The sequence below is a fragment of the Oryzias latipes genome, chromosome 13, assembly GCF_053564925.1.
Source record: "Oryzias latipes strain Hd-rR chromosome 13, Olatipes_Hd-rR_3.1".
In the NCBI taxonomy this organism is placed as follows: domain Eukaryota; kingdom Metazoa; phylum Chordata; class Actinopteri; order Beloniformes; family Adrianichthyidae; genus Oryzias; species Oryzias latipes.
The window spans coordinates 14,443,308-14,468,867 of NC_136249.1; the positions used below are offsets into that span (position 1 = coordinate 14,443,308).

Consider the following 25,560-nt stretch of genomic DNA (forward strand, 5'->3'; position numbering starts at 1 on the left):
TATGTATTGATCACTTATGGAAGGACTTGCTTTGGTTCTTTTATTTTGCCATAGGAAATTAATGTTTGAAGCTGCCCAAATTTTACCAATTTTTTTTTAGCATTTTATAAGCTACTAATCTGTATTTATGTAAAAAAAAAAAAAAAAACATTCACCGAAAGTTAAATCATAGATATACAGACAAATGTGTCATCCTTACCTGCTGAATCATCTTTGAGACCATGAATGCACTCTGCTGATCAAATACTTTTGATAGGATCTCCAGTCCACAAAGGACTTTATCCACTTCCCTGGTTAAAGAACAAAAAAACTTTACCATGCAAAATCAAGTTTTTGAACTTTTAAGTGTTTTATAATGTTGATTTCTCACAAAAAAAACAACAAAAAAACAGCAACCCCAAGGCAGTATTTCGATCCATTCACGTGTTTCGGAGCGTCCCTCTAAAAACCTGCCTTATGAGCGCCCGCCCCTCCCAATCCAGAAAAACGAGCTGGTCCTCACAAACTGACGTAGATTATTCAGGAACAGCCCCTTCCAGGAAGCGTCTGTGCTGCCAGCACTGCCTCCAGGCTAACACACACACACACCCACACACACACCCCCACACACACACACACACACACACGCACACACACACACACACTTTCTCTGCTGAGCTAGCGGTGATCAGCAAAAACGCTTTTGTAAGGCTCTACAATACGCATATTGGTCTTTGCAAAAGTTTGGTTGTTGTGTGTTTTCGTGGGCGAAACGCAGACACACTGAGGAGGTTGACGTCATGAAATGGACGACACTAACTCGGAAAGAAACCCAGTGCCTCAGAGATCAAGTCGTCTTACTTCCAGGTAAGAAACTTTACTGCGAAAGTAACTCATATTTTATTGAAAAATCCTCCTTAAGTAATATATTATGAAATAAATGGATATAGTTTACTCTGAAAGGCTTGAGAAAAACATAGAATATAGACCTTTTAAGACGTTATGTCATCATCTTAATCTGCAAATAAAACTTAATACATTCCTGAACAATGGTCAAGTCTATTTTAAAGTGACCCTATTTAAGTTAAATATTTTTTTAGTGAATCGTTTTGTTAATTCAAATCCACTTGCTGCTTGTCATAATTTTTGAGTTTCAAACTTGAACCTTTGTGACCAAAAGCCTGAGGAAACAGGAAACACTGCATACTCAGAAAACCATAAAGCTTACCCATTAAGCCTCTTGCAGGAGGAAACTAGTGTTTTGTTGAGATGAGGCAGGGAGGAGGCTCCCTGTTTGACTGCTTCCAGGTCCAACGCGTAGCTGCCCTTCAGGTAATCATGGGAGATGGTGCTCAGGCCATTAGCTGCTGGACTGCTAAAGCAAAACCAGAATCAGTCCAGTGAGCTGTCATTACCACAGGAGGACATGAAAACAATGAAAACCGGGGGGATTTCATGTTGAACTCAAGCCAGTTTGTACAGCCACTTCCTGGATGCACAAACACTAAAACAATAGCAAACACAGCAATAATGCTGCAACACCTTACAAGTTGAGACTTCTCCACAGTTTAACTTGAAGCCTTTTGGGTTTTATCGTTGTGTTTACAGATTGCAACATCTGCTATTTTGTCTGTTTTCCTGCACATTTGCTGGACTGTTTGGCTTTTAGGTCAATACTGTTAATGCTCACATAAAACCTTAGTCACAACCGTCCTCACGTATGAATACAAGCCATCTGCAGGCAAAAAATGTGCAAACCTGTACGGGACTTACAGGTGGCCTGCACAAAATATCAAGAAAGTGGAGCAGTCTGTCAGCCCTTATAGAGAAAATCTACATACACATTTATTCTGCGGGCATGCGGCGGTCGTAGTGAACACATATACAACATGTATGGGTAAGTAAGAGAGAAGTAAGTGAGATGCAGGTGTGTCATTCATAATTTGCATCTTTGTAACCCCCCCAAATCATCCAGAATCTGCAAGGAGCCCATTAGTGCTGTTAATGTCATAAGTGTGTGCACCTTGTATGCAGCCTGACTGTTAGAAATGAGGAAATTAGACAATCAGAATGTAGTTTGTGTGGACATTCTTTAGGTGTCATATCGACACTTACATATCACGTACACATCCCATGCGTGCAGCATTCATGCAGAGGCAGTAAAAGGCCAGTACTCGCATTTACTAAGGACTAAAGTGTGGCATAAGGACACCGTAGGACCACACTCACATGTTCATCACAAGTGTGTGCAACTTACTTTAGCTTTACCAATACACAATAATGGTACATTCCATTTTCACAACATTCCTTAAGGTGGCCGTATCACCTTAAGGGAACTGAAAGACACACACCTTAACATGCAGCCGCTCCTCTCTATGACCCAAAAACCTGCAGCACCTTTTCTGGGTTAACTCCTCATGCAGATGCAATGTGACAATGGCTTAAATGTCCTAAAATGATCAGATCTTGTCAGTGAAAACAGGATGTTTTCAGACTTCTTAACCGGCTCAGAGAGAGCTGACAGACATTACAGCAGATTCAGCTGCTTTTCTCCAGCTTCTGGCAAATTTAGACTTTAGGTTGTCAGGGTAATGTTTTTAGCTCAGTACAACATTTGTTTTTCTCTTAGGAGGAAAACACCCAGGATAGCATGCAGAAGAAAATAAAGTTGGTTTAATGAGTTTTCAGCTTCAATTTGTTTTTCTCTCCTTCTATAAACTACTTTAAATAGACATGAGTTCCAATAAAAATCTCCAGAGTAAATCTTGGTAAATCTTTCATTTGGTTTTTGTCACATTCAGTGTTAGTTTTAAAGACTCAAGTGATATTTGAATGTAAAAATAAAACAGATGCATCTTTCTATTACACTTCCTGCCTTTTGCTCTTCTTCCATCCTTTTAAGAAAATGTAATGAGTCATGTCTGCACAGAGTGCAGGTATTTTCCACCACAGATTTCATGCTTCTCAAAGACCTCATTTTCTACTTCAAGGCCTTTTCGTTTTTTCTGGCTTTTCTAAAAGTACAAATGAGCGTTTGCTCCTGTCTAACAGGTTGTTTTTCTTTAACAGGACATGTTTCTCTGAGAAAAATGACATTATTATACACGCTGATGCACATCGAATGCTGTGTGACTACAGCAGCACCTCATCCAAGCTCTGCATCATCTGCGGTTTGCATCAGGATGTGGCACACTGTCATCACGACAAAGAGGGGAAACCTTTGTTCACCAGCTTTATGTTATATATGATTTAAAATTGTGTATGTTTGTTAATATTTAAAAACAGAATGAAACCAAAAAGATTCAGGGGCGGGTTTTTGTTTGCATCCATGCTGTCATTTGGTTGGTTTAACACCTCTTGGTGTCAAGTCAATCGGGTGGTTTGTGATTCCTGCTTGCATAACTTTAAGCAAGACTCGATGAACTGATTCATCAGCAGACTTTGTACCTCTCAGTGGGCGTTTCTGGTCCAGGGGAGGTGGAGGTGGAGGCAGAGCGAGGAGGAAGCGGCGGCTTCTCATCTTCTCCATCTTCCAGTCAGAGAAAATGAGGGTCAGGATGTTACAGGCAGAATCACTCTGTGCCATTGACTGTATATGAGAACTGAACTGAGTGACCCCTCCCCTCTGGCATTCAAAACAGGAAGTACCTGCTGGCTCCAAGAAGCCAAAATCCATAGACCTCTATAGAGAAATAAACAGCTACTACCCAGTCATCCTATTTGTCAGAAAAACCATTCTTGCTCTGATACATTTTTATCAACATTTTCTTGATAATCCTAATTTTTTCATGATATTTTTTTTACTGTAGTTCAAGTTATTCAAGCTATGAACTGAACAATCAGAAGCCTAAATAAAAGTAGGTTGTGTCTGCTGGCCCCCACGTCCAGCGTTCAAAATTTGGAATTTAGGGATCGACCCATAAAAGGTGCAGGTATTTGTTATTTTGACATGTGTTGGCATCAGCCATGTTTTATTCAGATGGTTATTTTGGCTCAGATGTAGCTGTGCCGCTCCGTCTCCAGCATTGTCCCGCCCATTCGCCATCTGATCAGTTACACCAACCATGCACAAATAAGAGGCAGACCCAAAGAGACTTTTAGTGCAGATGAAGATTGGCTACAGAATTCAGCTCGCGGCCCTTCTGACTACTAATAATCGGCATCAGTCCTAAAAAAAAAACATATCAGTTGATCTCAAGTTTGATAGACAGATTTTTTATAGCCCGCTTTCAAGTGGTAGAGGAGTGGATTTCGAACAAGCTCCTGATTGGCAAGAGTGGTCGCCATGGAAATGATGACTCGGACCAACCATTATTTACAGAATGGGTCTGGCCATGAATAGGCGATCGTAACACGAAAAATATGGTGACTGAATTAACTTCATTTTGTTAGAGCCAGTAGTAAACCTTTTTCTACGGGTGACGTAAAACTCCCTCACTCCAGTTCTCATATAAAGTCAATGCTCTGTCTGTGTTTGGGTCAGATACCTGAGTAGTCCCTGTCGTCTGAGACCGCCATCTCCTCCCGCTCCACGGGGAACAGCAGCGTGGTGACCAGACCCTGGCTGGGATTGAGGTACAACGATATCAGCTCTGGCAGCGTCTTAAACCTCTTGGGCTGCACACCCTGAGATGTCTGAACACAAAGGACAGCCAAAAAGTGATGACCACAGCAAATCAGCCTCTGACAACAAACAGTTGGGATCACTGGTGGCCTCCATTGTTCTACAGTTATGTTGTGTAAGCAAGCGCAGTCCAGCAGGCTAAATATAAGTCAAACCAGGAAGAACAGCTTTGATAAACACTGCAGGGCCTGGAAAGTCAATTAATTTTTTCATCGAGGCTCAAAAATCGCACAACACTAAGAGAGGCAGAGTGACAGACAGCTGCTGAGGAGGTTCCAGGGTTTGACTGCAGTTGGCAGTGGAGGAGACTTGACAGCTGTTGAGCACGAGGCCCAAACGGGCTGCTGTTGATGTGTGTGCGCGAGTGCATTACTAAGAGCTGTGCGCCAACAAATGCATTTCCAACCGCCAGCTGGAGCAAATGCATTAGCGAGGAAGCACAGGCTTCACTTGGGTACCTGCACGGCCAGAAATCCCTCATCGTCTGGCAGGATCCTGTAGGTGTGGACGTGCTTCTGGAAGCTGCAGAGGAAGACACATGGAGAGGAAGAGGGAACGCAGAGTTCAGTGGAAGCAAGCGGAGAAGAAAACGACACAAGACAAGAACATTTGAACAATTTTAATCATCCCCTTTGGTGTTTGTCTTCTGTTAGAAAGAAGTATGTGTCACTGTGTGTGTAGGGGTGTAGACAGTGTAGGGAGCGTCAACCTGTTGCTGTCTATCCCAACTATGAGCACGTGCTTTCTCCTTACAGTAAGCAGTGGAATATCATGTAAAAAAAAAGGCCAAACAAAAGAGGTTAAAAAAAAGAAAACAAGCCGCAACATTTCAGACACATAAAAACTTTGACGGAGTCATCAAGTATGTTATGGTTAATGTGTTTGGAGGCAGATTGTGAATTCTCTTTATGACCGTGAAACACGGGCGGCTGTTGTTTTCCCTTCCAATCACAGATCAATGCCCTGACATTGTGACTGAACGCCTGCAGCATTAAGCTGAAGTGTAATAATGATTTACATGCCAGCCCCCTAATGCTGGTCTACCCCAGTGCTCTGAAAATGTTCACTTTGCCAGGCAAATACTGTGGCTTTACTCTGCCGTCCTGCTGGTGCGTTTGTGTGGGTTCAGACGTGCAGGCGTTGGGATGGCCTTCAAAACACAATATTTAGACAACGCCTCAACTTCCATGTTGATGCTGCTCTCATTGGCACCATGAACGTACACAGATGCATCCTGGGAATAAACCAGTTCATCATGTCTTGTCTGGCAGGAAATGATCTAACACTGCAACTTAAACAGGTTTGAGTGGGTTCTAGGGATGCAACGTGTTTCATAAAACAACAACAACAACAAAAACACACACACAAAAAAAAGAAGAAGAAGAAGAAGAAGAAGAAAAACCTTTCAGTTAGCTAATTCTAAAGCGCGGTTTGACTGGGGCGCCCAAATTTTTTTTGCTTTTTCTTTGTCCTGTCCTGCAAATGAACACACAGATTGCAGCCGAGTACCTCTAGTGATGGACATGTTTTGCTTTTACAATCGAGGTTGTCTGTTGCTCTTCGAGTGCGTTAATATAAACCTCCTTTGTAATAAATGTGAGCCGCTCAGACAGGACAAGGGGGGAGGGAGGAGGGTGGGGGTTGATAATACTGTGTGCTTCCTGAAATGTTCTTGATCACATTCTACGCTTCAGTACAAGCGGGTAGCCCGACCCGGCAGGTACCCAGGGCCCCCACCTGAAAGACAGATGCAAAGGAACAACCACTCACAATGTACTAGAACCCCACCGTTGGAACAGAGCAGGAGGACACTCCCCAACAGCCCCCCAGCCGAGGGGCAAAGGGAACAAAGAACGAGCAGGGCAGGGGTCCTAACCAGGGGTGGCTGCCCCTACTCCCTAGGTGTCCCAGGCCCAGGTCCAATGCCCAAGACATACACCAGTGCCCAGACGAGAGACACACCACCTCCAGGCGGTCCTGAGCCCCCCCTGCCCTCACCCCCAGAAGCGAGCCAAAGCCTCCCACGACCAGCCCACACTGCAACCCCAACAGCCAGCCCATCAGGCCCGATATGGGGTGGCCGGTAGAATAAAAAGTAAAATAAAAAAAAGGCCTCTAATTATACTTTTTCCCTCCCCTGACTAATGTGAGACAGCGTTGCTGTTCACACTGAGGGACACTTAGCTTTTATATTGACATGGAGAGTCACTTTGCTTCACCTTTCTACCAGAGGACGCATGCTTACTGGAGTCAGCAGAACAGCCAATTTAAATATAAGACAAAAACATTGATTTAACAAGCTGAGAAACTAACGGAGGGATGTTAACCTTTCTCCGCCAAAGCCAACAATCAAACAACAAATCAAACAAAAGCAAGCTTTTATGGAAACTTTACAACTTTTTTTTTCCAGTACACTGCAAACTATTTGATACTTGCAAAGATTTCATCCAAGATATTGTACCAGGTTTTCAGCTGTTCTAACTTCTCTTTGCTCTACACCTTTTTAAGCTTTTCTCGAAGTCACCAAAGACTAGAATTTTTTATTTGGTCTCATTAAGAGTTAGGATCTAGAAATAAGGAAATTATTACTAAGATAAGTCAAAAATCCTTTTGCTCCATACTCTTGACAATAGAAAAACTTGAAAAAAACTTAAATTGTACTGAAATTTTTGGTTGAGCTGTGCATATCAGCGTGTCCATCTCTAATCAGTTATGCAACTCTGAGCAGACAGCTACATCCTCTTTAGAGTGCAATATTTTGTTTGTGATGACACAGGTGGAGTTGCTGTAGCTCCTTTCCTGGTACCAGTCCTGCACGGATGTTGAGGAGAATCCCCCATGTTTCTCTGAGTCATCAGTAACATGAAAGGCATTGTAACCGCACTGCTATAGGTGCAACACACACGTTTGGTTTTATCACAGCATAAAGAGACTGAACAGTCAAAAACTATTCATGTTAAAATCTTTTTTTAAATCTGAAAACAGTATGTATCTAATATTTAAACACTATCAGAAAAAGTCATACTCTGATTAAACTGGTGTTTTTAACGTGTTCTTGTGGCATTTTTGCTGCTGATGAAGGACAATTATTAAGAAAATTAAGCTTAAAAATGCATTTCAGAGCATTTTTTTCTTCAATTCATTGTAAATCAGGAGAAGACAAAAAAATGAAGTCAGAAAAAGATTGTGTTTGTGACGTTTGTAGAGAATACACAGCGCAGGCCACAAGCTCCATGCTCCAATCTATTCTGATGCATCCACTTGTAGACAAATAGATCCATGTACGTCTTTGTTTTCCTTGTCTGAGCTGGAATCTGACTCAAAACTGTACGGCTGGATGGCTCTGATATTGCTCAGAATTTATTTTGCACTGGTAACGTTAGGTTGGGTGTGTGAGGGGCTGTAAACTAGTGGGAGAGTGTGTAAACACATATGTTAGGAAGGGGGTGAATTTCAAAGAACTCCTGTTGCTCTGCAGAAACTATGTCCTAGAAAACAACACAGATCTTTTTTTATTTGGGCTAAAAAGTGCACAATCGTGGCTAAAAGACCACTGGGAACGCTTCAAAATAGATTAAACGGTGGTTGGAGTAGGACTTTAAACCATAAACCTTTTTTTTTTTTTTTTTTACAATGCTGTCTGCTAAAATGATTCCTCTGCTACAGAACCCATAAATGGGCGTCACTGCTGTGTACAGTAAACACTGGGGTTTGTGTGTGTGTGTGGCTTCCTGCTGATGTTCTTTACAGATCGGTGGAGTAAATACTATTGTTTCAGTAGCTGTAGAGTTGGAAAGAGGAGGGACAGAAAGAAGGAGCATGTGGTTTGTTGTGGGAAAATGTTCACTGAAAGCATAGAGAACAAAAATCTTGTTAACAATAAGCCTGTGCTGAGGGCACTGTCGGCCCCGGGGCCTTCCTCCGTCCTCTTGGATTAGAGATTCAACACCTCTTCTCCTGTCCTTCCAAAGAATACACACAACTTTTAAACTTCTTTGCCGTAAGCCTCTCATCCAGCTGAATTTCTGGTGGTTGTTGTTAGACTCCTGCAGCAGAAGGCTTACTTTGCCTGCTTACACACAGGTGATGTATGTGCACCTGGTGCACTACAAACACAATTTCACAGAAATACACCAAAATAGTCAGAATTATGCAAAAAGAGTTTTGTTTTTCAAATTTTAACTTACAGGAAGTGAAAGTCTGTACTTCAGACCAACTTATGGGTCCAGAGTTTATTTGGAAACACTTCCTTAACACAACTTTGTCTCCAACGTTCCAAAGCAGGAAGTCAATGTGATCATGAGTGCAAGCGTAGAAAAACTAAGTATGTTTGATGTGTGTTTATGTGTCTGCAGATACACAAGTTAGTCTGTATATAGGTTTCTGGTTATTACATTTGATATGAGACAAAACTAACTTACTACTAGGACTTGCAATTTGCCATATTAGCGCTCAATGTTGCGATGATGATATAACTTACCATACATGAACAAATAGCAAAACAACTAAATACATAATTTACATTTCACTGCAACAGTTTAAATCAGTCAACATAACTTAAATTACACTCCAAATGACCTTATTCCTACTTGACAAATTGGAAGTGTGTGGGATAAGAGGATAAGCGCTAATTTGGGTCAAAAGCTATTTAACGGAAAGAAAACAATTAGTCAAGATTGATGAATTTACATCAGAAGCCAAAGGCATAAGTTGTGGTGTCCCACAAGGATCAATTCTTGGCCCAAGGCTATTCAATATTTACATAAATGATATATTCAATGTTTCAAAGCATTTGTAACTATACTGTTCTACAGACAATCATAGGGAAGTTATGAGTGTGGTGAACAGAGTTAAACAAAATAAAGTCATGGATGGATTACAACAAATTATCTTTGAACCTACATAAAACTAAAGTGATGTTTTTTTTGTAATTACAATGCCAATACTGAGCTCTCCATTAAAATAAATATTGTCTCAATTCAAAGTGTTACATCAGAAACATGCAAACTAAAGTTTCAAAAAGTATTTCAATAATATATAAATCTAAACATATATTACAATACTAAAGTACAGTAGACTTTTATTGTATAGCCTCTTAATATTAACATATTTCACCAACTGTAGAGAAATATTGTGGAATAATTATAGGAGTTCACTACATCATCTTTTTTTACTTTAAAAACGAGCCATCAGAATTGTACATAAAGGCGGCTATCTTGATCATACAATTTATTTGATCAATCCAGACTTTAAAAATCGTTTGACCTTGTTGATTTTTACGCCGCACAACTGCTATACAGACCTAGTTGGAAATCATTAACATCCAAAAATAGTTCTTAGAAAATGAAGGAGGCTACAAACTGAGGGAACTTGAATATTAAATTGATAAGAAACCCAAAGAAAAGTTTCTGTCCTTGGCACTTTACTTTGGAACATGTAAAGTAATGAGCTTCTTCCACTATTGTCTTCTGTGCTCTTTTGTTTCAGACCACCTAACACTATTACCATAATCAATTTTTTGTGGTCAAACAGACAAAGTTTTAAAGGGATTGAAATATAACCTTTCGTTGCCTGAAGGGATTCTCAGATTTCTTCATTGAAGCCTTTTTACAAATGAAAGTAATTCCTCCAGTTCCTCTAAGTATAGAAGTCAGGAATTTAGAACGGAAATATTCACACAAGATAGTTTTATGAAAATTATAATTGCATTTATTATTTAAGATAAATCGATGCTTTACAGGATAGTGACCGTTTACCTGACAGGTTACTATAAAATCTTAAGCACTAAGAAGAAAAGCCAAATCAAGTTGCATGCATTGCGACGGAAATTAGTAAAATGAGTACTCATTACAGAAATGAGTAAAAAGCTTTGATTTTACACACATTTCAGGGCTCCAGACTAACTTTTTTCACTAGGAGCACTGTGGCCCCTAAATGAAAATTTTAGGGGCACAACCTGAAAATTTAGGGGCGCATACCATAAATCAACATGCAAACCAGATCTTCTAATTTCCACTGTATTATAAATACACTAAATAAAATAAATAAAGTAAATAAATACTTTAATTATAGATGCAAAAATTACAATCTGCTTTTTCAAATTCAGTGTCAGATTTTATTCTGCACTTTTGAAGATGCAACAAGAAGGTAAACTGACAGCAGCATCGCTGTCATGACAGAAAAAAATAGTAAACAAAATACCATAAATTTAGAATAAAAAAAGTTTTTAGTAACAAGTGATTACCGTAATAACCTTTCGGTCATTTCACAGTTAAGAACAATACTTAAATGTATGTAAACATTAGGGGATGGAAATTCATGTTGGCGACACCAAATAGGTTCAGCCAAGATGCACAATAATTTGAGATCACCCAGATGGACGTAACGCTGCACAGATCACCTGGTGTGAGACATATTTTTGTTTTTGCTCTAACATCACCTGTCAATCAAAACCAAAATATCACCAGAAAGGGGCGGAAGCAAGACCCCAACCTGAGCGAACGCAGCTGGAAATTTAGTACTGAACTGACTGAAAGCTGCCCTACAGACTACAAAACAATGCATTATGGGACATGCGTCCTGATGGGTTTTTGTAGTTCACTGATCAATTAAAATAATTTAAAATACCAACTGATTAAAAAAAGGCTACATACATCACAAAACATTGAAATAATTATAAAAGATGTAATATCACGGATCAAACTTAGGGGGAGAGGCATAATTATTAAATTGAATGTTAAGGACAACTCCAACTTCCTGTTGCAGCTTCGCCTTCATGCCCCCCCCCCCCCGGCGCTGGTTCATCTTAAACACGTCTATCGTTGCATTTTCCACACGTGTTTTAAGTGCGTCTAAGACTAAATCGTGTTGTCGCTCACACGTGTTTATGTTCGAGCCCCGTTAGTTGTCACGCATGTAGGTGTGGGACATTTATGCTCCTCAGCTGACCATCTCCCGCGGGAGCGGTGTGCTGTCGTTACAGCCGCGCATGAGAGCCGTGGTTTGCTTCGCGAGTTTGAGACCCCTGCTGTACACTCTGGCACTGGTATACTAGCCGCAGGTCGAAAGAACGAATCAATAGTTCGCTAGCTGTACATAGCTCAGACGCACATATCAGGTTGTGATGATTTGTCTCCGTTTCCTTCCCACAGACGTTAACGCGCACTCGATTATCTCTAGGCCCCGCCCCTCCACATATTTTAGCCACTTGCAGTGACTTTCCCTATTCTTCTCACACGCATTGGCCGCCTCAGGCATCACTCAATGACATGCGAGTGTGCGCTCGCGTGTGCTCCAGTCTCACGAGTGTGTGTGTGTCTGTCTGCGTGCGTGTGGGCTCGCGTCTCATTGATGATTTCATTGCTCATTTCATTGATCATTGACGGGCCGCTTCCACGTTTAATGAATAAAAAAATACGGAGGGTGGGGGAGGCAAATTTACTGGTCGCGCATGTGCGACTGGATGTAAAATTCAGTCGCACAGTCTCAAATTTTGGTCGCAAAATGCGAGCAAATGGTCGCAGTCTGGAGCCCTGCATTTTGTTTATGTCTTTCACAGTCAAAGGTCATCTTAACTCAATCTTGCTAGATTTATTTTAGATACAAAGTTTCTGTTGGCAAAAACCACAAATCACAATCTAAAGCTGAGGTTAAAGGAACAAACATATGGGCTCTGTGACACACATACAGTGTACAGCAGTCTGTCTATGCATACATTTAGATTTAAATGTTTTAAAGGGTAAAGATAATACTTCATCATGCAGATTAACCAGGCCATCACTGAAACACTGAATATGTTAATGAAAAATAAACCAAAGTAGGACCAATCCACCAAAGAGAAGTAACGGAGCTCGAGAAGCTAGAAAAAATATTGAGAGTGTCTTGCATGTGGGTGAGCAGAAGCCAAACATGATGCGACAAAACAATTTCCTCACGACTTTGCTGTTTATTTGAAACCGAGAACTGTCTCATCATTAATGGTTACTACACAGCCCTTTCTAAAGGAAAATCTTAAATAGAAAAAAATCAATTGTATATATCCATATAAATAACTGTTAATAATATCACAGAGCACCTTAGGAACATGAAAGTGGTGATCAGCAACCGTTTTGTAAACTCAAGGTTACAGTGGATGTGGAAGTTGTGAAGCACAAAAAGCTGACACTTAAAAAAAAAACACTTCACTAAGACATCTTCAATAATCCACTGCTCATCACAGAATGACTCCCACATGTGCGTTCCATGTGCTAACAGCTCAGCTGAAATGTGCATCTTTCAAGTTTAACTAATCAATTTTAATGTTGATTCGGTACAGAAGACCATATTTCAAATTAAAAAGAGTTACTTTGTGGTTTCAAAATGCTGTTTACTTTAGGTATAAAGGAGGCCCTCCTAATAACACACTTGATGTGGTTCATTTTGCCTATTCTCTTTTCTTTCTTAAGGAAATTTTTGTCTTTGAGCGATGTTTATGTTACTTTGTAAGCCCGTCTTTTTCTGCCTTTAAATTTACATTTGACAGCTACAGCTACTTAAAAAAGGAATGAATCACAAAGAAAGGAAAAGGATACTCATAAATCTTCAACGCTGAAAGTCTTTCAATATAAATCTACAACACAAAGAGTTTCTAGAAATCAGCTTTTGGTGTCCAATTATCACATAGACTGAAATATTTAAAGTTCCACTCCAACTACATGTTTATCTATTTTAAAAGCATTGCCAGTGGTCTTTTATGATTATGTCGTTTTTAGCCAAAATCAAAAAGCATGTGTCGTTTTTTCAAGATTTATTTTTTGCAGACTGGCAGGAATTCATATGAAATTTACTTCTGAGTTATGGGTGGGGCTACTGGAGCTGAAGTGACCCTCCACTGGTATCCCACTATCTCTTTGTTTACACTCTCCCGCGCTACCCCACGCTAACATTGGTGGTGTAACAAAAATGGTGAGCAATATCGGAGCTAATATTGCAGCCGTCCAGTTTTGAGCCAGATGCCAGCTCAGACGAGGAAAATAAAAAAATGCTAATGTGTCGATTTGTCTGCAAGTGGATGCATCAGAATGGAGTGCAGCGAGACTTCGGCCACTTTTCATTTCGGTTGCTGCATCACAACCGAGAGCATTTAAAAACGGCGGGTTTTTATCTGCTCCTGATCCCATCACAACTTAAATGAAGAAATACTCAGAAACGCAATTTTAATCACAAATTCTTTAATATATGTCCTCCATCATGAGTAAATGCTACAAAAACCTGTTTTAAAACACCTTTTTCACAAGAGTGGAGGGTCCTACTACATAATAAGTATATGATCCCAAAAGAGCTGTAGATCTGAGTGATGATTTTACTCCTCTCCCCCAAAAAAACAACTGAAAGGATCCAGAATTGAACAATACAGTACAAAGTTTCCACAACAGCAAACATAAAATGATGCACGGCTGAAGTACACAAACTATCAGCCACGCTGTGATTAGAGGTCTTTTATTTTTTTCTGTGAATCTATGTACAGTTTTGTGCAGGAGACACACGGTGGTGTTGTCTTTAAAAGCCAACACCCCTTTTCCACGGTTCATGGAACCTCTGTTAAATACTGTCAGTTCAGATTCTGACTGGATAAGAGAACTGGACTGAGTGACCCCCTCCCCCCTGGTGTTCCAAACAGGAAGTACCCGCTGGTCCAAGAAGCCAAAATCCCATAGACTCCTATGGAGAAATATACAGCTATTACTCAGTCATTCTATTTGTCAGAATAACCATTATTGCTCCAACACCTTTTTTAACATGCTCTTGCTTATCCTTTTTTCATATTTTTCTGTAGTTAAACCAACCAGATGCCCCAATAAAAGGCGGTGGCACCTCCTGGCCCCCATGTCCAACATTTAAAATGTGTGATTGACAGATTTCTAGATTTCGGATTTCAATTGTTTTTTTCCTCTTCATGGGTGAATTTGATTTGTCCCGTATGAGATGGGACAAATCAAGGCCCCCTCACAAAGATGAGGGGGCCTGCTCTCTCATACCTGGAGTAACATCCTCCAGAGAAAAATTGGACATCAAGGGGCCGAGTCACTTGTCAAAGTCTGACACGTGACTCCGCCTCAGTCACAACCATCTGTTTTTAAAGACGTCACACACTACCACCTGATGACGACTCTGATGAAGGCAGAAGTGATTCCGCCGAAACGTGTCAGGTATGTGGCAAACACAAACCTTGTCTGAGAAAAAATAACTTTAAGAACTCAGTTAACTTTGTAGACACAAAGAACTTTATTAAATTAAGCTCATTGGCCAAAGTGGTTACCATGGAGACCCCAACTCGGACCGATCACTGCTTCCTGACGTTGTCTGGCTCCTACATGACAACTGCCATATCGTGACAAAAAGGTGACGGAATTGTCTTCATTTTATTGGAAGTAAGTCGTTTTCTATGAGTGAACAAACACTCACTCTGTCCAGTTCTCATATACAGTCAATGGTTCCAACAACCACAACAAGAATGAAAAGGTGCAGTAAACTTCTCCTTTTTACATCTGTAAAAGGCTATTATTTCAAACTATCAAAAAGAAATCTGGATAAGAACCATTTTAATCATTATCTAAACATCTCTAAAAGTAAAAGAAGAATAATTTTAAGGTATATTTCTGGTCTTTTTTTGTAAATACAAAAGAAACAAAAAAGAAAAAGAGTTTCTGCCTCTTTAGCTTCTGTAAACAGACGATTCAACAAAACACTTTATAATGACCTGCTCCAACAAAAAATTGTTTTTGGTGTTTTTACATGCTATTGTTGAATATTTCTGATTATGGAGGTCATTTATTAAGAATATTAAGCTAAAAAATGACATTTCTAAGTATTTCTTTAATCGAATCGTTGTAAATCGGGAGCAGATGACAAAAAGCCATTTGAAAAAGATCGTATTCGGGATCATATGCTGGGTGGGCCACAATCTCTCTGCTCCGCTCCATTCTGATGCATCCACTTTTAGACAAATAGATACATGTACGTCTTTGTTTTCCTCGTCCAACCTGGCATTTGACTCAAAGCTGTACGGTTGGATAGCTCCAATATTGCTTACAATCTTTGTTGCACCGGTAATGTTGGTTAGGGGTGTGAGGGGCTGTAAGCTGGCAGGAGAGTGTGTAAACAGAGAGCTCTCAGCAACAGGAAGGGAGGCGGGGTTGTTCAACAGTCCTGGTCTACAACTCAGAAATGTAATTTCTGATGAACTTCTACTGCACTGCAGAAACTATGTCCTAGAAAATAACTTGTTTTTTTTATATATTGGTTTAAATGGCATAATCATAATTAAAAGAGCACTCAGAGCGCTTTTATAATTTATCAAAAGATGATCAGAGTGGATCTTTAAAGACATTACTTTAGTTTTTTTTTACCATTAAGGTTATGTATCTTTTATGTATTTTAATAGAATAAAATTGCTGAGCTTGAGGGGTCTAAACTATAAAACTATTACCATGTTTTTATGCTCATTTTTGTCTTTATGTGCACGGTTTATGTGACTCAGTCTGAGCCACCGTGAAGGGTTGTTTTCATTTGTTTCTGCAGCCAAGCCCTCTGGCTGAATGCAAATGTGTTTAGAAGAGCGTTGCTGCAGGGATCACCGCAAAGAGAGAGCCATGCAGCGGCTTGAAGGGCAGTTCCTCTCTCCCAGTCCCACTCACTTCCCTCTGGGGAAGTAAACAGTTTGATCCGGGGCTCGCGTTAAAACTTTTAGCCCGGTGTAGTGTGCATTTCAGAAGTTGAGAGCAAGCCGGCCTCACATTCAACCGTTAGAAAAGCAGAGGTTACTCACAGCACGCACAGCGCGTAAGCCCCGTTGACGCTCTCGCTGTCCCGCACCAGAAAGCTGCCGTCCCTCCCGGCTCGCGCGAGGAGTTCCTCGGCCGCGGCTCGACTTAGGTCCCGGTGATACCACATTGGAGGAGCGGGCCCCAACGGAGAAACCCCTCCGCTACTGCCACCTCCCCCGGCCATGGCCACAGCCCCTCAACCGGGTTTAATTCAAGCTGCTTCCCGTCTCCCCCCCTCAAAAGAAAATAAAATGCTCCCAGCTTTCCTCCAGACGAGAAAAAGTAGTCCGTACGGGAGGAAAGTTACTTCGGCCCGAACAACAGCAGGAGGAGGCGCGGAACCGAACGGCGCGCCTCTAGAATTTCATATTTAGCCTGAGAAACGCTGTTAGCGACATTTCCTTCAGTTCCTGAACGGCACACCACCACCCTGCTCTTTCGCTTCCCAGTCCCACGGAAACCAGGGTATGTAAATCCACACCGGAGAGCCCACATCCACGTCGGGGACGAGCAGCAGAAGAGCCAGAAATCCACTTCCTGTGGAGAATTTTTCAAAATAAAATAACACCCATTAAAATTGACGTCAAAACGCTTTATTTCAGAAAGCAGAGTATGTTTCCTTTGTGTTTTTTTTATTTTTAACTTGATGAACACAAATGGTACATAAAACACAGAAAACGTTGAAGAAAATATATCAGAAGTTCATTTCAGACTCTTTTAGCAATCCTCAGATTATAAATAAAACATCCTACCAACTCTGCTTGCAGCTGCTGCAGCAATTACCCGATTATTATCCTCTAAATCCCAGCATGGATGTTACTCCATGCAAATAGCACTCAATGTCTTCTCATTCACTTTTATACTTATGGATATATCTACTACAATACTACCAAGGCAGGGCTTTATGAAGTAGACACTTTTATAAATGAGTGCCCTTTCCTACTTGCAGAAGGACAAGGTGCCTGATAAACATGATCCGCAAATATTACTTTAAAAACTCTGTTAACCCAGAAGTAAGACTGTCAGTTTGACATAAAAATGAATACCAACTTTGGAGCCATCATGCACTTTACAGAGCTTTCAATTAATATTATAACCATACTTTAAATTGTTTTAGCTGTGACAAGAACACAGATTTTGACAAAAACAAAAATAACAATGATCCTGAATCTGTGACATGTAGAGCACATGTAATGGATTTTGTTTCATGTATTTATACTATAATTACAAATATGTCAATTAATAATTAGGAATGATTATTATGGCATAATTTACGTCTATGTGGATTTATCTATAATTTTTTTTTTTTACTTTTTCCAGTCAAGTCATGATTAATCATCCAAAGTTAAAATATGTATGTATAGAAACAGAGTTTTTTCTCTCTAGTATTTTTTTGTTTGCTTGAAATAAACCAATTTCAAATTCAGATCCAAAGTATTGGTACAAACTTGATCATGACCTACTTAGAAAAGTAAGCATTTCACATAGTAGGAAACATCTTTGTTTTTTACCACACTGTACATGTAATATAAAAAGAGTTAAAGACCAGTAAGAGTTCAAAATGATCAAAATTGCCTGAAGGCCTCTCATGTCCACATCTCAGTCAGTGTGTCTAGGCGGACAATACAATGACGTATAAATCCCCTTTGGCCAAAACTTTCCATTCATAAAGGTGAAAATTGTTAAATTGGTTTTGTTCTGTGATGTCAAATCCATCATTATTGCCACAGTTTTCCTGTGTTTTTCTCCAAGAACCTACAGCCCCCTCCAGAAGCTGCAACCATTTATCAACAAACCTGAAATGGGGTTATACAACCCCATTCTTCTCCAGACCACACACATTCATACATAAAGAGGTACTGCCAGCTTAGCAACCAAGCTGCCAGATGACAGGAAACTGACTGCCCGGTGTTTAAACATTTCTCATTACTCTGATTCAGCCTTTTTCTCTGCCCACAGTGTCTGGCTCCTGACACGTGGTGTGGAAATGCATGCATACAAAGAAAAAGGAGAGGTAGGAGACAGTGGGAGAGTCAGACAGGGTGGTGTGTGTTGCAATTGACCTCTGAGAAGCTTAGTATTTATAGAAGCAGGGTCTGCAGCCATGTAAGTGCTATTTTCGGATGTAGCATCATCCGTCCCTGTGTATAAGTTTACTTTTAAACACATTGATTTCCCTACAAATGTGAGCAAAGAGACAATATCACACAAAGACTTGTATGACAACAACTCTGAAAACCTCTGTTGCTGCTGCAGGTAGAGGATCATAAACTCCCTGCTCCACTCCATTCTGATGCATCCACAAGTAAATGAAGAGATCCAAGTAAGTCTTGTCTGAGCTGGCTCAGAACTGTACCGCTGGATGGTTTCAATATTTTAGTGGCACAGATAACGTTAGGTTGCGGGTGTGAGGGGCTGCAAGCTGGCTGGAGAGTTTGTAAACATAGAGGTCTCACCAACGGGCAAGGGAAGTGGGGGCGGGTTGATCTGCGCCAATAGTCCCACCCACAAGTCAGAGGTGAATTTCTAATGAACTCCTGTGGCTCTGCAGAAACCATGTACCAAAAAACAACACAGGTTTTTGGATTTATGTCTAAAAACGGCACAATCAGAATTAATGAACCACTGAGAACGCTTTAAAAATAGATCCAAAGATGACCAAAGTGAGTAAATAAATACTTTTATAAAATGTTAATCATCTGTGACACATAATTTGAGGCTCTGGTTTCTAATACTTTTTTCTAATACATCTTCTAATACTTTGAAAATGTGTTTCTTCAATCCTACAGGTTCCAGAGTCAGTTTTCTTTTTACAGATTGAAATCTTAAACAAAAATGGAAGATATAAACTGATGACACAACTCTTTCAAAACATAAAACAAATGTGTTTGGTGTGCTTAAAAAAACCTATTCAGGAACACTCGAGTCCTTGATTGACTTGGAATTTTCTGTAAATAACTGAATGTATTTTCAGTGGTGAACTGGATTAACTTGAGATGTTCGTAGATGCTGTGGTCAGAGTTTCTTAGAGATGAGGGATTTCTTGTTCTGACTCAATGCCTTTAAAGCAAAAAAGATCTATTAATCATTAAAGGAGATTCTTTTATTTCGCTTTATATGTTTGTTCTATGGTCAAACTTTGTCAAAAGTCTTTTATATAACTTTTATATAGCTATGCTGTTGTAGAGCGTAGCTATAAAATAAATTAAGAAACATTTTCTGTACTGCATTTTTAACCCAAAAAGCAAACTTCTTTGTTTTTAACACACTTTGGGTCACATTTAGCTTCAGGTGTTCATTTTCCTTTTGTTCTGTTTCAGGCCTGTGGAAAAACTTTGATCTCAAGACTCCCACGAGCTGCAAATCATTTTACGTATTCCACAACACAGCCTGCCTTGAAGACAGGAAGAACTTTAAGGGAACTTTTGTTCATTGGAATTCACACCAAATAGGAAAAGCTTTCATGCAAATAACAATGTCCCTAACTTGAAGTGTAACTTTAGAGGTGAACAGTTTGACAACTTTGCTCCAAAAGCTCTCCTAAATTCAAATGTTATGATTCCCACGAGAAAATGTCCAGTTTTACAACTTAAAAGCAAAAAAAACAGACGTTGTTCCACTTCTCTAAGAGGAAACTTGTAATCCTAGATGTCCCAACCTTTTGCTATGGAGTTGCATGGAAACATGGTGGATGCAGGGGGAACAGACAGAAAAGGCTGGGCTAAAGGATGCAGCATAGGCTTGAAGCACTGATTCAACAACTGAGGGACTTTGATACAAAAACAACAGAAAAGTACTTTGTTACGTTGTCTGTCTGTTAGAGAATAAAGTACATTAGAAAACAATAAATGTTTTTGAACAGATAAAAAATATTTTCAAGGTATTCTGTATGTTATGTAAATGATTGAGATAGAAACAATATCTCAGTTTTATCTTTAGTTCCTCCTTTGTGGTCAAATCCTTTCAAATTATTGTAAAATCAATCACAACTAAGTTTAAGAAAAATTTTAAGAAGGAGAATCAAAGTTAATGTAAAAGTCAAAGATGATTTGAGGTTTTCTCTGCTTTTTTTTTTCTTTTTTCCAAATGTCACACAGAAAAAGCACACAGACTCTCAGGGGACTAGAGCCCCATAATTACTGGGCTCTGAATCACATTAACCACTAACAGGCCCAGAATGCTCGTGCGACACTGTGATCCTTCAGAGAGGCCACAGCAGAGGAGCCTTTTCTCTCCCTGCAGATCCAGGGTCAGCTTTACAGTCTCCCCGGAGGTCTTTGAGGGTGCCAGGGGGTCATTAAGCTGATCTACACACTGCATTTAAGAGAAAAGTCAACCCATAGCAGAGCTTCATGGGCCTTAGAGCGGCAGGATTTTATTTCTGTTTCACGATCTAAACACGTCTGCTTTTAACTTTACAAGACTCCAGTTTGCCAACAATTTTGGCACCTCATTTTTTGGGTGTTAAACTTGTAATTTAATGTAGTGTTTTTCAACCAGTGTGCCCTGAGAAATCATGAGATATACTGTGGAAAATGATTCAATTTCACCTAATTGATCTAAAAAACATTTTCCAGGAAATCAGCTCTGTGTTCACCCAAACAAGTCCAGGTTTTTCACTGAGTAGGGGAGAAATACGAAAAGCAAGGCCATACATTGCTGCTTTAATTTTTTTTCTTTTTCAATGTTTTCAGTTGGAGGCATGCCTTGAGGTTTTTCTCAAGGAAACTGAACCCTTTCCCAAAAAAAGTTAGAAAAACACGGTTTAATGATGTGAGCAGGCTTCTCCTTCATCTGTCGGTTTAACCTAAACAAGAAAAGCAAAATGTGGCAAATTTTTACAAATGAAAACTCTCTTTCTTGCCAATGTTAACATTAAATTGGTTCATATGTGTTGAAAAAAATCCACTTTTTTGACCTTTAACCATTGTGTTGTGTCTGGCTCAAAATGGACACGTTTTCAAACTTGAAAATAGCTCAATTTTGACCCGAACACAATATAATGGTTAAAATGAGAAAAAAACAGAGCTGCTTTATCGGATTTGGTCCATGTAACATGATGCATACTGTAACTATCCTGTAGAACTTCGCTGTCTGTTCTATAAAATTGTCCTTTTCAGGGATGTTTTATCCTCCTGACCACCAGAGAATAAACATTTTGTCTAGTCAAATTATTTTTAAAGCCACCAAAAACTACAACTCCCAGAACCCCATCCTTTCACATTTATTAATATTGAAAGCCACAAATGCCCTCTGTAGATACCCAAAGGAGTTCATTCAGTATTTTGTAGAGGTTTAGAGATATTCAAGTTTAGGAATATCCTCTACAGATGACAAGTTTGCACCGCTGGTAGTCAGCAATTTGTGTAGCATAAAAAACAGTTTATTTTAATAAGTTGTCATGTTTTTCATTTTCAATACTCTGAAAGCCAGACAAACCTTGCAAACCACTTTATTACTTTCTTCAAGGTGAAACAGGAGGATTTTTAGTTGTTTATTCCAGTCAAAACCATGACAGTCAGGAAGAGCAGCATCGTTGGGGAAAAGCTCTGGCTCCCCTTGGAGTTGTTAAGGTAATACTCTGCCACCTTTCTGTTGGGATTTGCTCCGGTGAACCAGAGCTGCATGCAGCGGCCAGAGGATTTGGTATAAGTGGTGTAAACGTAAGATTGGGACCAGATCTGTTCACACATAGATTTAGGTGTTGGAAACACGTCAGTCCATTTACTGCATTTGCTGCCTTCAGGGCACTTGTTTGTACCTAGGAAAGAAAAAGGAGAGAGGAGAATCATGACAATAATTAGAAAAGATACCTGCAGTGAAATAGATTCTCTCTAAATATATATATTTTTTGTTGGAGCACAGCACGAGTTTGTGTTGTAAAATAATCACACGTCTAAGTGGCTTTGTGCGCCCACAAAGCTGAATCTGATCAGTTTTACCTGAGCTCCAGTCCCATCCCTTGTGCCAGTCCGTCTTGCAGGTCGTGTCATTCTTGCAGTCTGACCACCAGCTTTCGCAGTCTTCCTTACAGAGAGGCACATCTATGATACGCTCCTTACGCCAGCTCTGATCTGCCTGCCAATATGCACACAACAGACTGAGTGTGGGGGTTCCTCCTACAGCTGCAATGCCATGATCTGTGACGCCATCTAGTGCTACAACCACATGCACAAAAGAGCTCAAAGACAGAAAATAAGGGCTGTACAAACTTCTTGTATCCACGGTCCCAGGTGTGGCGAACATTCGTAGAAGCATGTGTCCTGAATGAAATGTTTCTTGCACGCATCACTCATTGCGCCACAGTGATTCCAGTTGAACTTGTAGAGGTAGGAGTTGTCATTGTGGGCTTCTTCGCTGGTGTTTGCAGTGCAGCATGCGTTTTCACGCCATGGAGAACACTGGGAGGAGAAGGAAGAAAAGCAGAATACAAAGTATTTAACAGCCTTTGACAGCCCCCTCCCCACAAGCTTTTTAACATCTTTGTTTAAGGGAATACTTAGAGTGTTTCTTTCACCTGGCTGTACAGTTGTCCCTCAGGACCAGGCTCTACTTTGTGATGTTTTGCATCCATACACATGTTGAGTTTGTCCAGAGACAGGACATCGCTAGACAGGGTGAGCAGCAAAGCCAGGACCACCTTCATGACTGTGGAGGAGAGGGGCATTAATGGTTCCGTCTTCAAGAAAACATAAGAGGAATTGATAGACAGACAGACAGACACCCTTTTTATGTTTACAGTCCTACTCTGATCATCTTTTGATCAATTTTCAAAGCGTTCCCAGTGTTCTTTTCATGATGATCATGCCGTTTTCAGCAAAAATGGACAAACTTGTGTCGTTCCTTTGGACATAGTTTCTGTAGAGCGGCATAAATTCATTAAAAATTCACCTGAGTAACCCCACCCCCTTTCCCTCCCCATAAGAGCTTCCTGTTTATGCTTTATCATTCTAGCTTGCAGCCCTTCACACCCCCAACCTGTTATTACCATTGCAACAAAAACGACAAGCAATATCTGAGCAATCCAGCTGTACAGTTTTGAGCAAGATGCCAGCATGAAACAAAGACGTACATGGATGTATATCTACAAGTGGATGTATCAGAATGGAGCAGAGCTTATCACCTGCATTTTTCTACGTTCAAGACTTGATCTTGATATGATTAAAATTTCCTTTTTTCATCTGCTCATTATTCTCAGTGATTTGAATAAAGAAACACAAAGAAATTCATATTCAAGCGGAATTTTCCTTAGACATGTCCTCTATCATCAGAAAAATGCCACAAGAACATGTTTAAAACACCAAAAAACACAATTTTTATCAGTTTAACTTTTTTTAATTTATTTTACATGGTTACCATGTTCTGGCTGTTAACATCTATTTAAAGTAATTAAGTGCAGATTATTTTTCACGTAACAAAGATGATGTTATTATTGGTCATCATTAGAGAAATTCTTTAGTTAAATGAAAGACATACTGCATCAGTATAAAAGATCTTTTTCAGCCAGTAGCTTTGAGAAGTTGTGTTTTCTACTTTATGTCTAAAACGGTGATGTTCAGTGTGTGGAGGAAGCTGTGTACTCCAGCTGCTGCCTGTTTAACCAGGACTCAGAGCACCATGCTGGTGAGTTTACACTGCAATGAACATATTATCTGCTTCAAATTAATTCTTTATTCAACAATTGGGTTGTATTTATCAAAGAAGTAAAAGTTTTTATTTCTTATAAAAAAACACATTTTTTTTATTTATGGTAGAGTAAAAATGCACATTTACTGGAACTGTGGTATCAAAGGGTGACTTCCAGAAATTAAAATTGTTGACTTTTTTTTCCTTTATTAGATTACACAAGAGACTTGCAAAGGGAAAACAGCTGGTACAAGGTCCTCTTCATGAGCTGTCTTTCACGCTTCATTTAAGTCATAAAACTGAAACAGAGATTATCTAAAACTGACAGAAATTACAAGAATTTGACACATTCAGCTAAAATGAGTTTAGTGTACAAAAAGAAGTAACCTTTGAACCCTTAGCTAGCAATGTTCTTGTGTTAGTGTGGGCTGTAAAGTACGTCATATCAGCACTTAATACTTAGAACACTGACAAGAAATGAAATGCAGTGTCCTGTGAAGCTTTGAGCTTTATCCCGAGCTCTGCTCTGAGAATGATCTGGACTCTCTCCTTGCTATGAATAAAAAAATACTGTTGACTCGCAGATTTAGTTTTATTTGAAGTTATTTAGTATTTGTAGAAATTTTCCAATAAAATCTTAACACTCAAAAGATGACAAAATGATGGAAATAATTACTGTCTTATCCATGTTAACGTTCTACAGTATGATCTTTAAGGAAATTTAAGTCAAATGTCAGAGGAAATAGAAGTTCAACATGACTAACCGATAATCCTAAAACAGAGTTCATGAATTTGTTAAAATTATCTGAGATTAAAGAAATTAGAATATGAATGAAAAAAAATCACACAGAAATTAGACACTTCATGGAAGGGTTTGGTTTGATATGTTCACGTTATCTACAGAAGCTATTGAAGATTAAATATATTTTTAAAAATACGTTATCTTCACAGAAAATGTCCGGCAGTTTAGTTTTGGATCAAATTTAAAGGAGTACGCTTTTCTAATTAAAACTCCTGGTTGTGTTTTTTTGTTAAAAATGTTAGAAGTTTAGCCTAAAATCATGAAAGAATGAATCTGTTCTAAAGGTAAATTGTTCAACTCAGTATGAAAACAGTCTGGCACAGAGTGATTGGTTAAAGCCTTCTGCTTTTATCAAGCAGGAAAAGAGCATGTTTTTCATGCTGAGCACTCAAATTAAACATAATCTTTCATATCAGCAGGATTCCTTGTGCAAATTCATTTAGAGGAGAAACAATACACAAAAGTATCGCTTTACCTTAAGAGATTCTGCAGAGACTTCGTCTTTACGATCTTCTTATAATCAGGATCTCCAGTCAACCTCTAACACGCTTCTCTAGACCAAACAGGAATTACTTTGCACACATCTGTCTGTGTGTGTGTGTGTGTGTGTGTGTGGTCGCGCCCTTGAGAGAGTGTGATCGGCAGCAATGCCTCTCCTAGCCATCTAAAATCTGAAAACCTGCAATGACACAACTTTTTTCCGCATAAAGTCTGCAGAGAGTCCC

The 25,560-nt window shown here is 39.6% G+C and overlaps 2 protein-coding genes across 5 annotated transcripts in view; both read right to left on the reverse strand.

The window, feature by feature from the left end:
• The window catches only part of inppl1a (inositol polyphosphate phosphatase-like 1a), a 34,659-nt gene extending 17,690 nt beyond the window's left edge, over positions 1–16,969 (reverse strand). For 2 of the 4 annotated variants that reach the window (XM_078956506.1, XM_023961493.2), the window contains exons 1-6: positions 16,410–16,963; positions 5,062–5,125; positions 4,467–4,614; positions 3,427–3,508; positions 1,208–1,351; positions 200–290 (exon numbers count right to left, since the gene is read on the reverse strand). In XM_078956506.1, coding sequence (XP_078812632.1) covers positions 200–290; positions 1,208–1,351; positions 3,427–3,508; positions 4,467–4,614; positions 5,062–5,125; positions 16,410–16,591 — 711 coding nt within the window. In that variant the 5' untranslated portion in view covers positions 16,592–16,963. Of the gene's footprint in view, positions 1–199; positions 291–1,207; positions 1,355–3,426; positions 3,509–4,466; positions 4,615–5,061; positions 5,126–16,409 lie in introns of all 4 variants that reach the window. The other 2 variants (XM_023961492.2, XM_023961494.2) reach the window with 2 other exon arrangements.
• Positions 16,970–21,843: 4,874 nt separating this feature from the next.
• On the reverse strand, positions 21,844–25,560 carry folr (folate receptor). The gene is made up of 5 exons (XM_004075753.3): positions 25,311–25,560; positions 22,925–23,055; positions 22,620–22,808; positions 22,350–22,485; positions 21,844–22,168 (listed from the first exon to the last, which is right to left on the reverse strand). Exons 2-5 carry the CDS (start codon positions 23,051–23,053, stop codon positions 21,894–21,896), a joined length of 729 nt encoding a protein of 242 aa, XP_004075801.1. The 5' UTR covers positions 23,054–23,055; positions 25,311–25,560; the 3' UTR covers positions 21,844–21,893.

Bases quoted from the DNA above. Each gene is read 5' to 3' on its own strand.
- folr (XM_004075753.3), bottom strand. From the start codon at position 23,053: ATGAAGGTGGTCCTGGCTTTGCTGCTCACCCTGTCTAGCGATGTCCTG. The intron at 22,809-22,924 runs GTGAAAGAAACA...TTCTCCTCCCAG, and splicing joins AGGGACAACTGTACAGCCAG to TGTTCTCCATGGCGTGAAAA. The intron at 22,486-22,619 runs GTTTGTACAGCC...GCATATTGGCAG, and splicing joins TGGGACCGTGGATACAAGAA to GCAGATCAGAGCTGGCGTAA.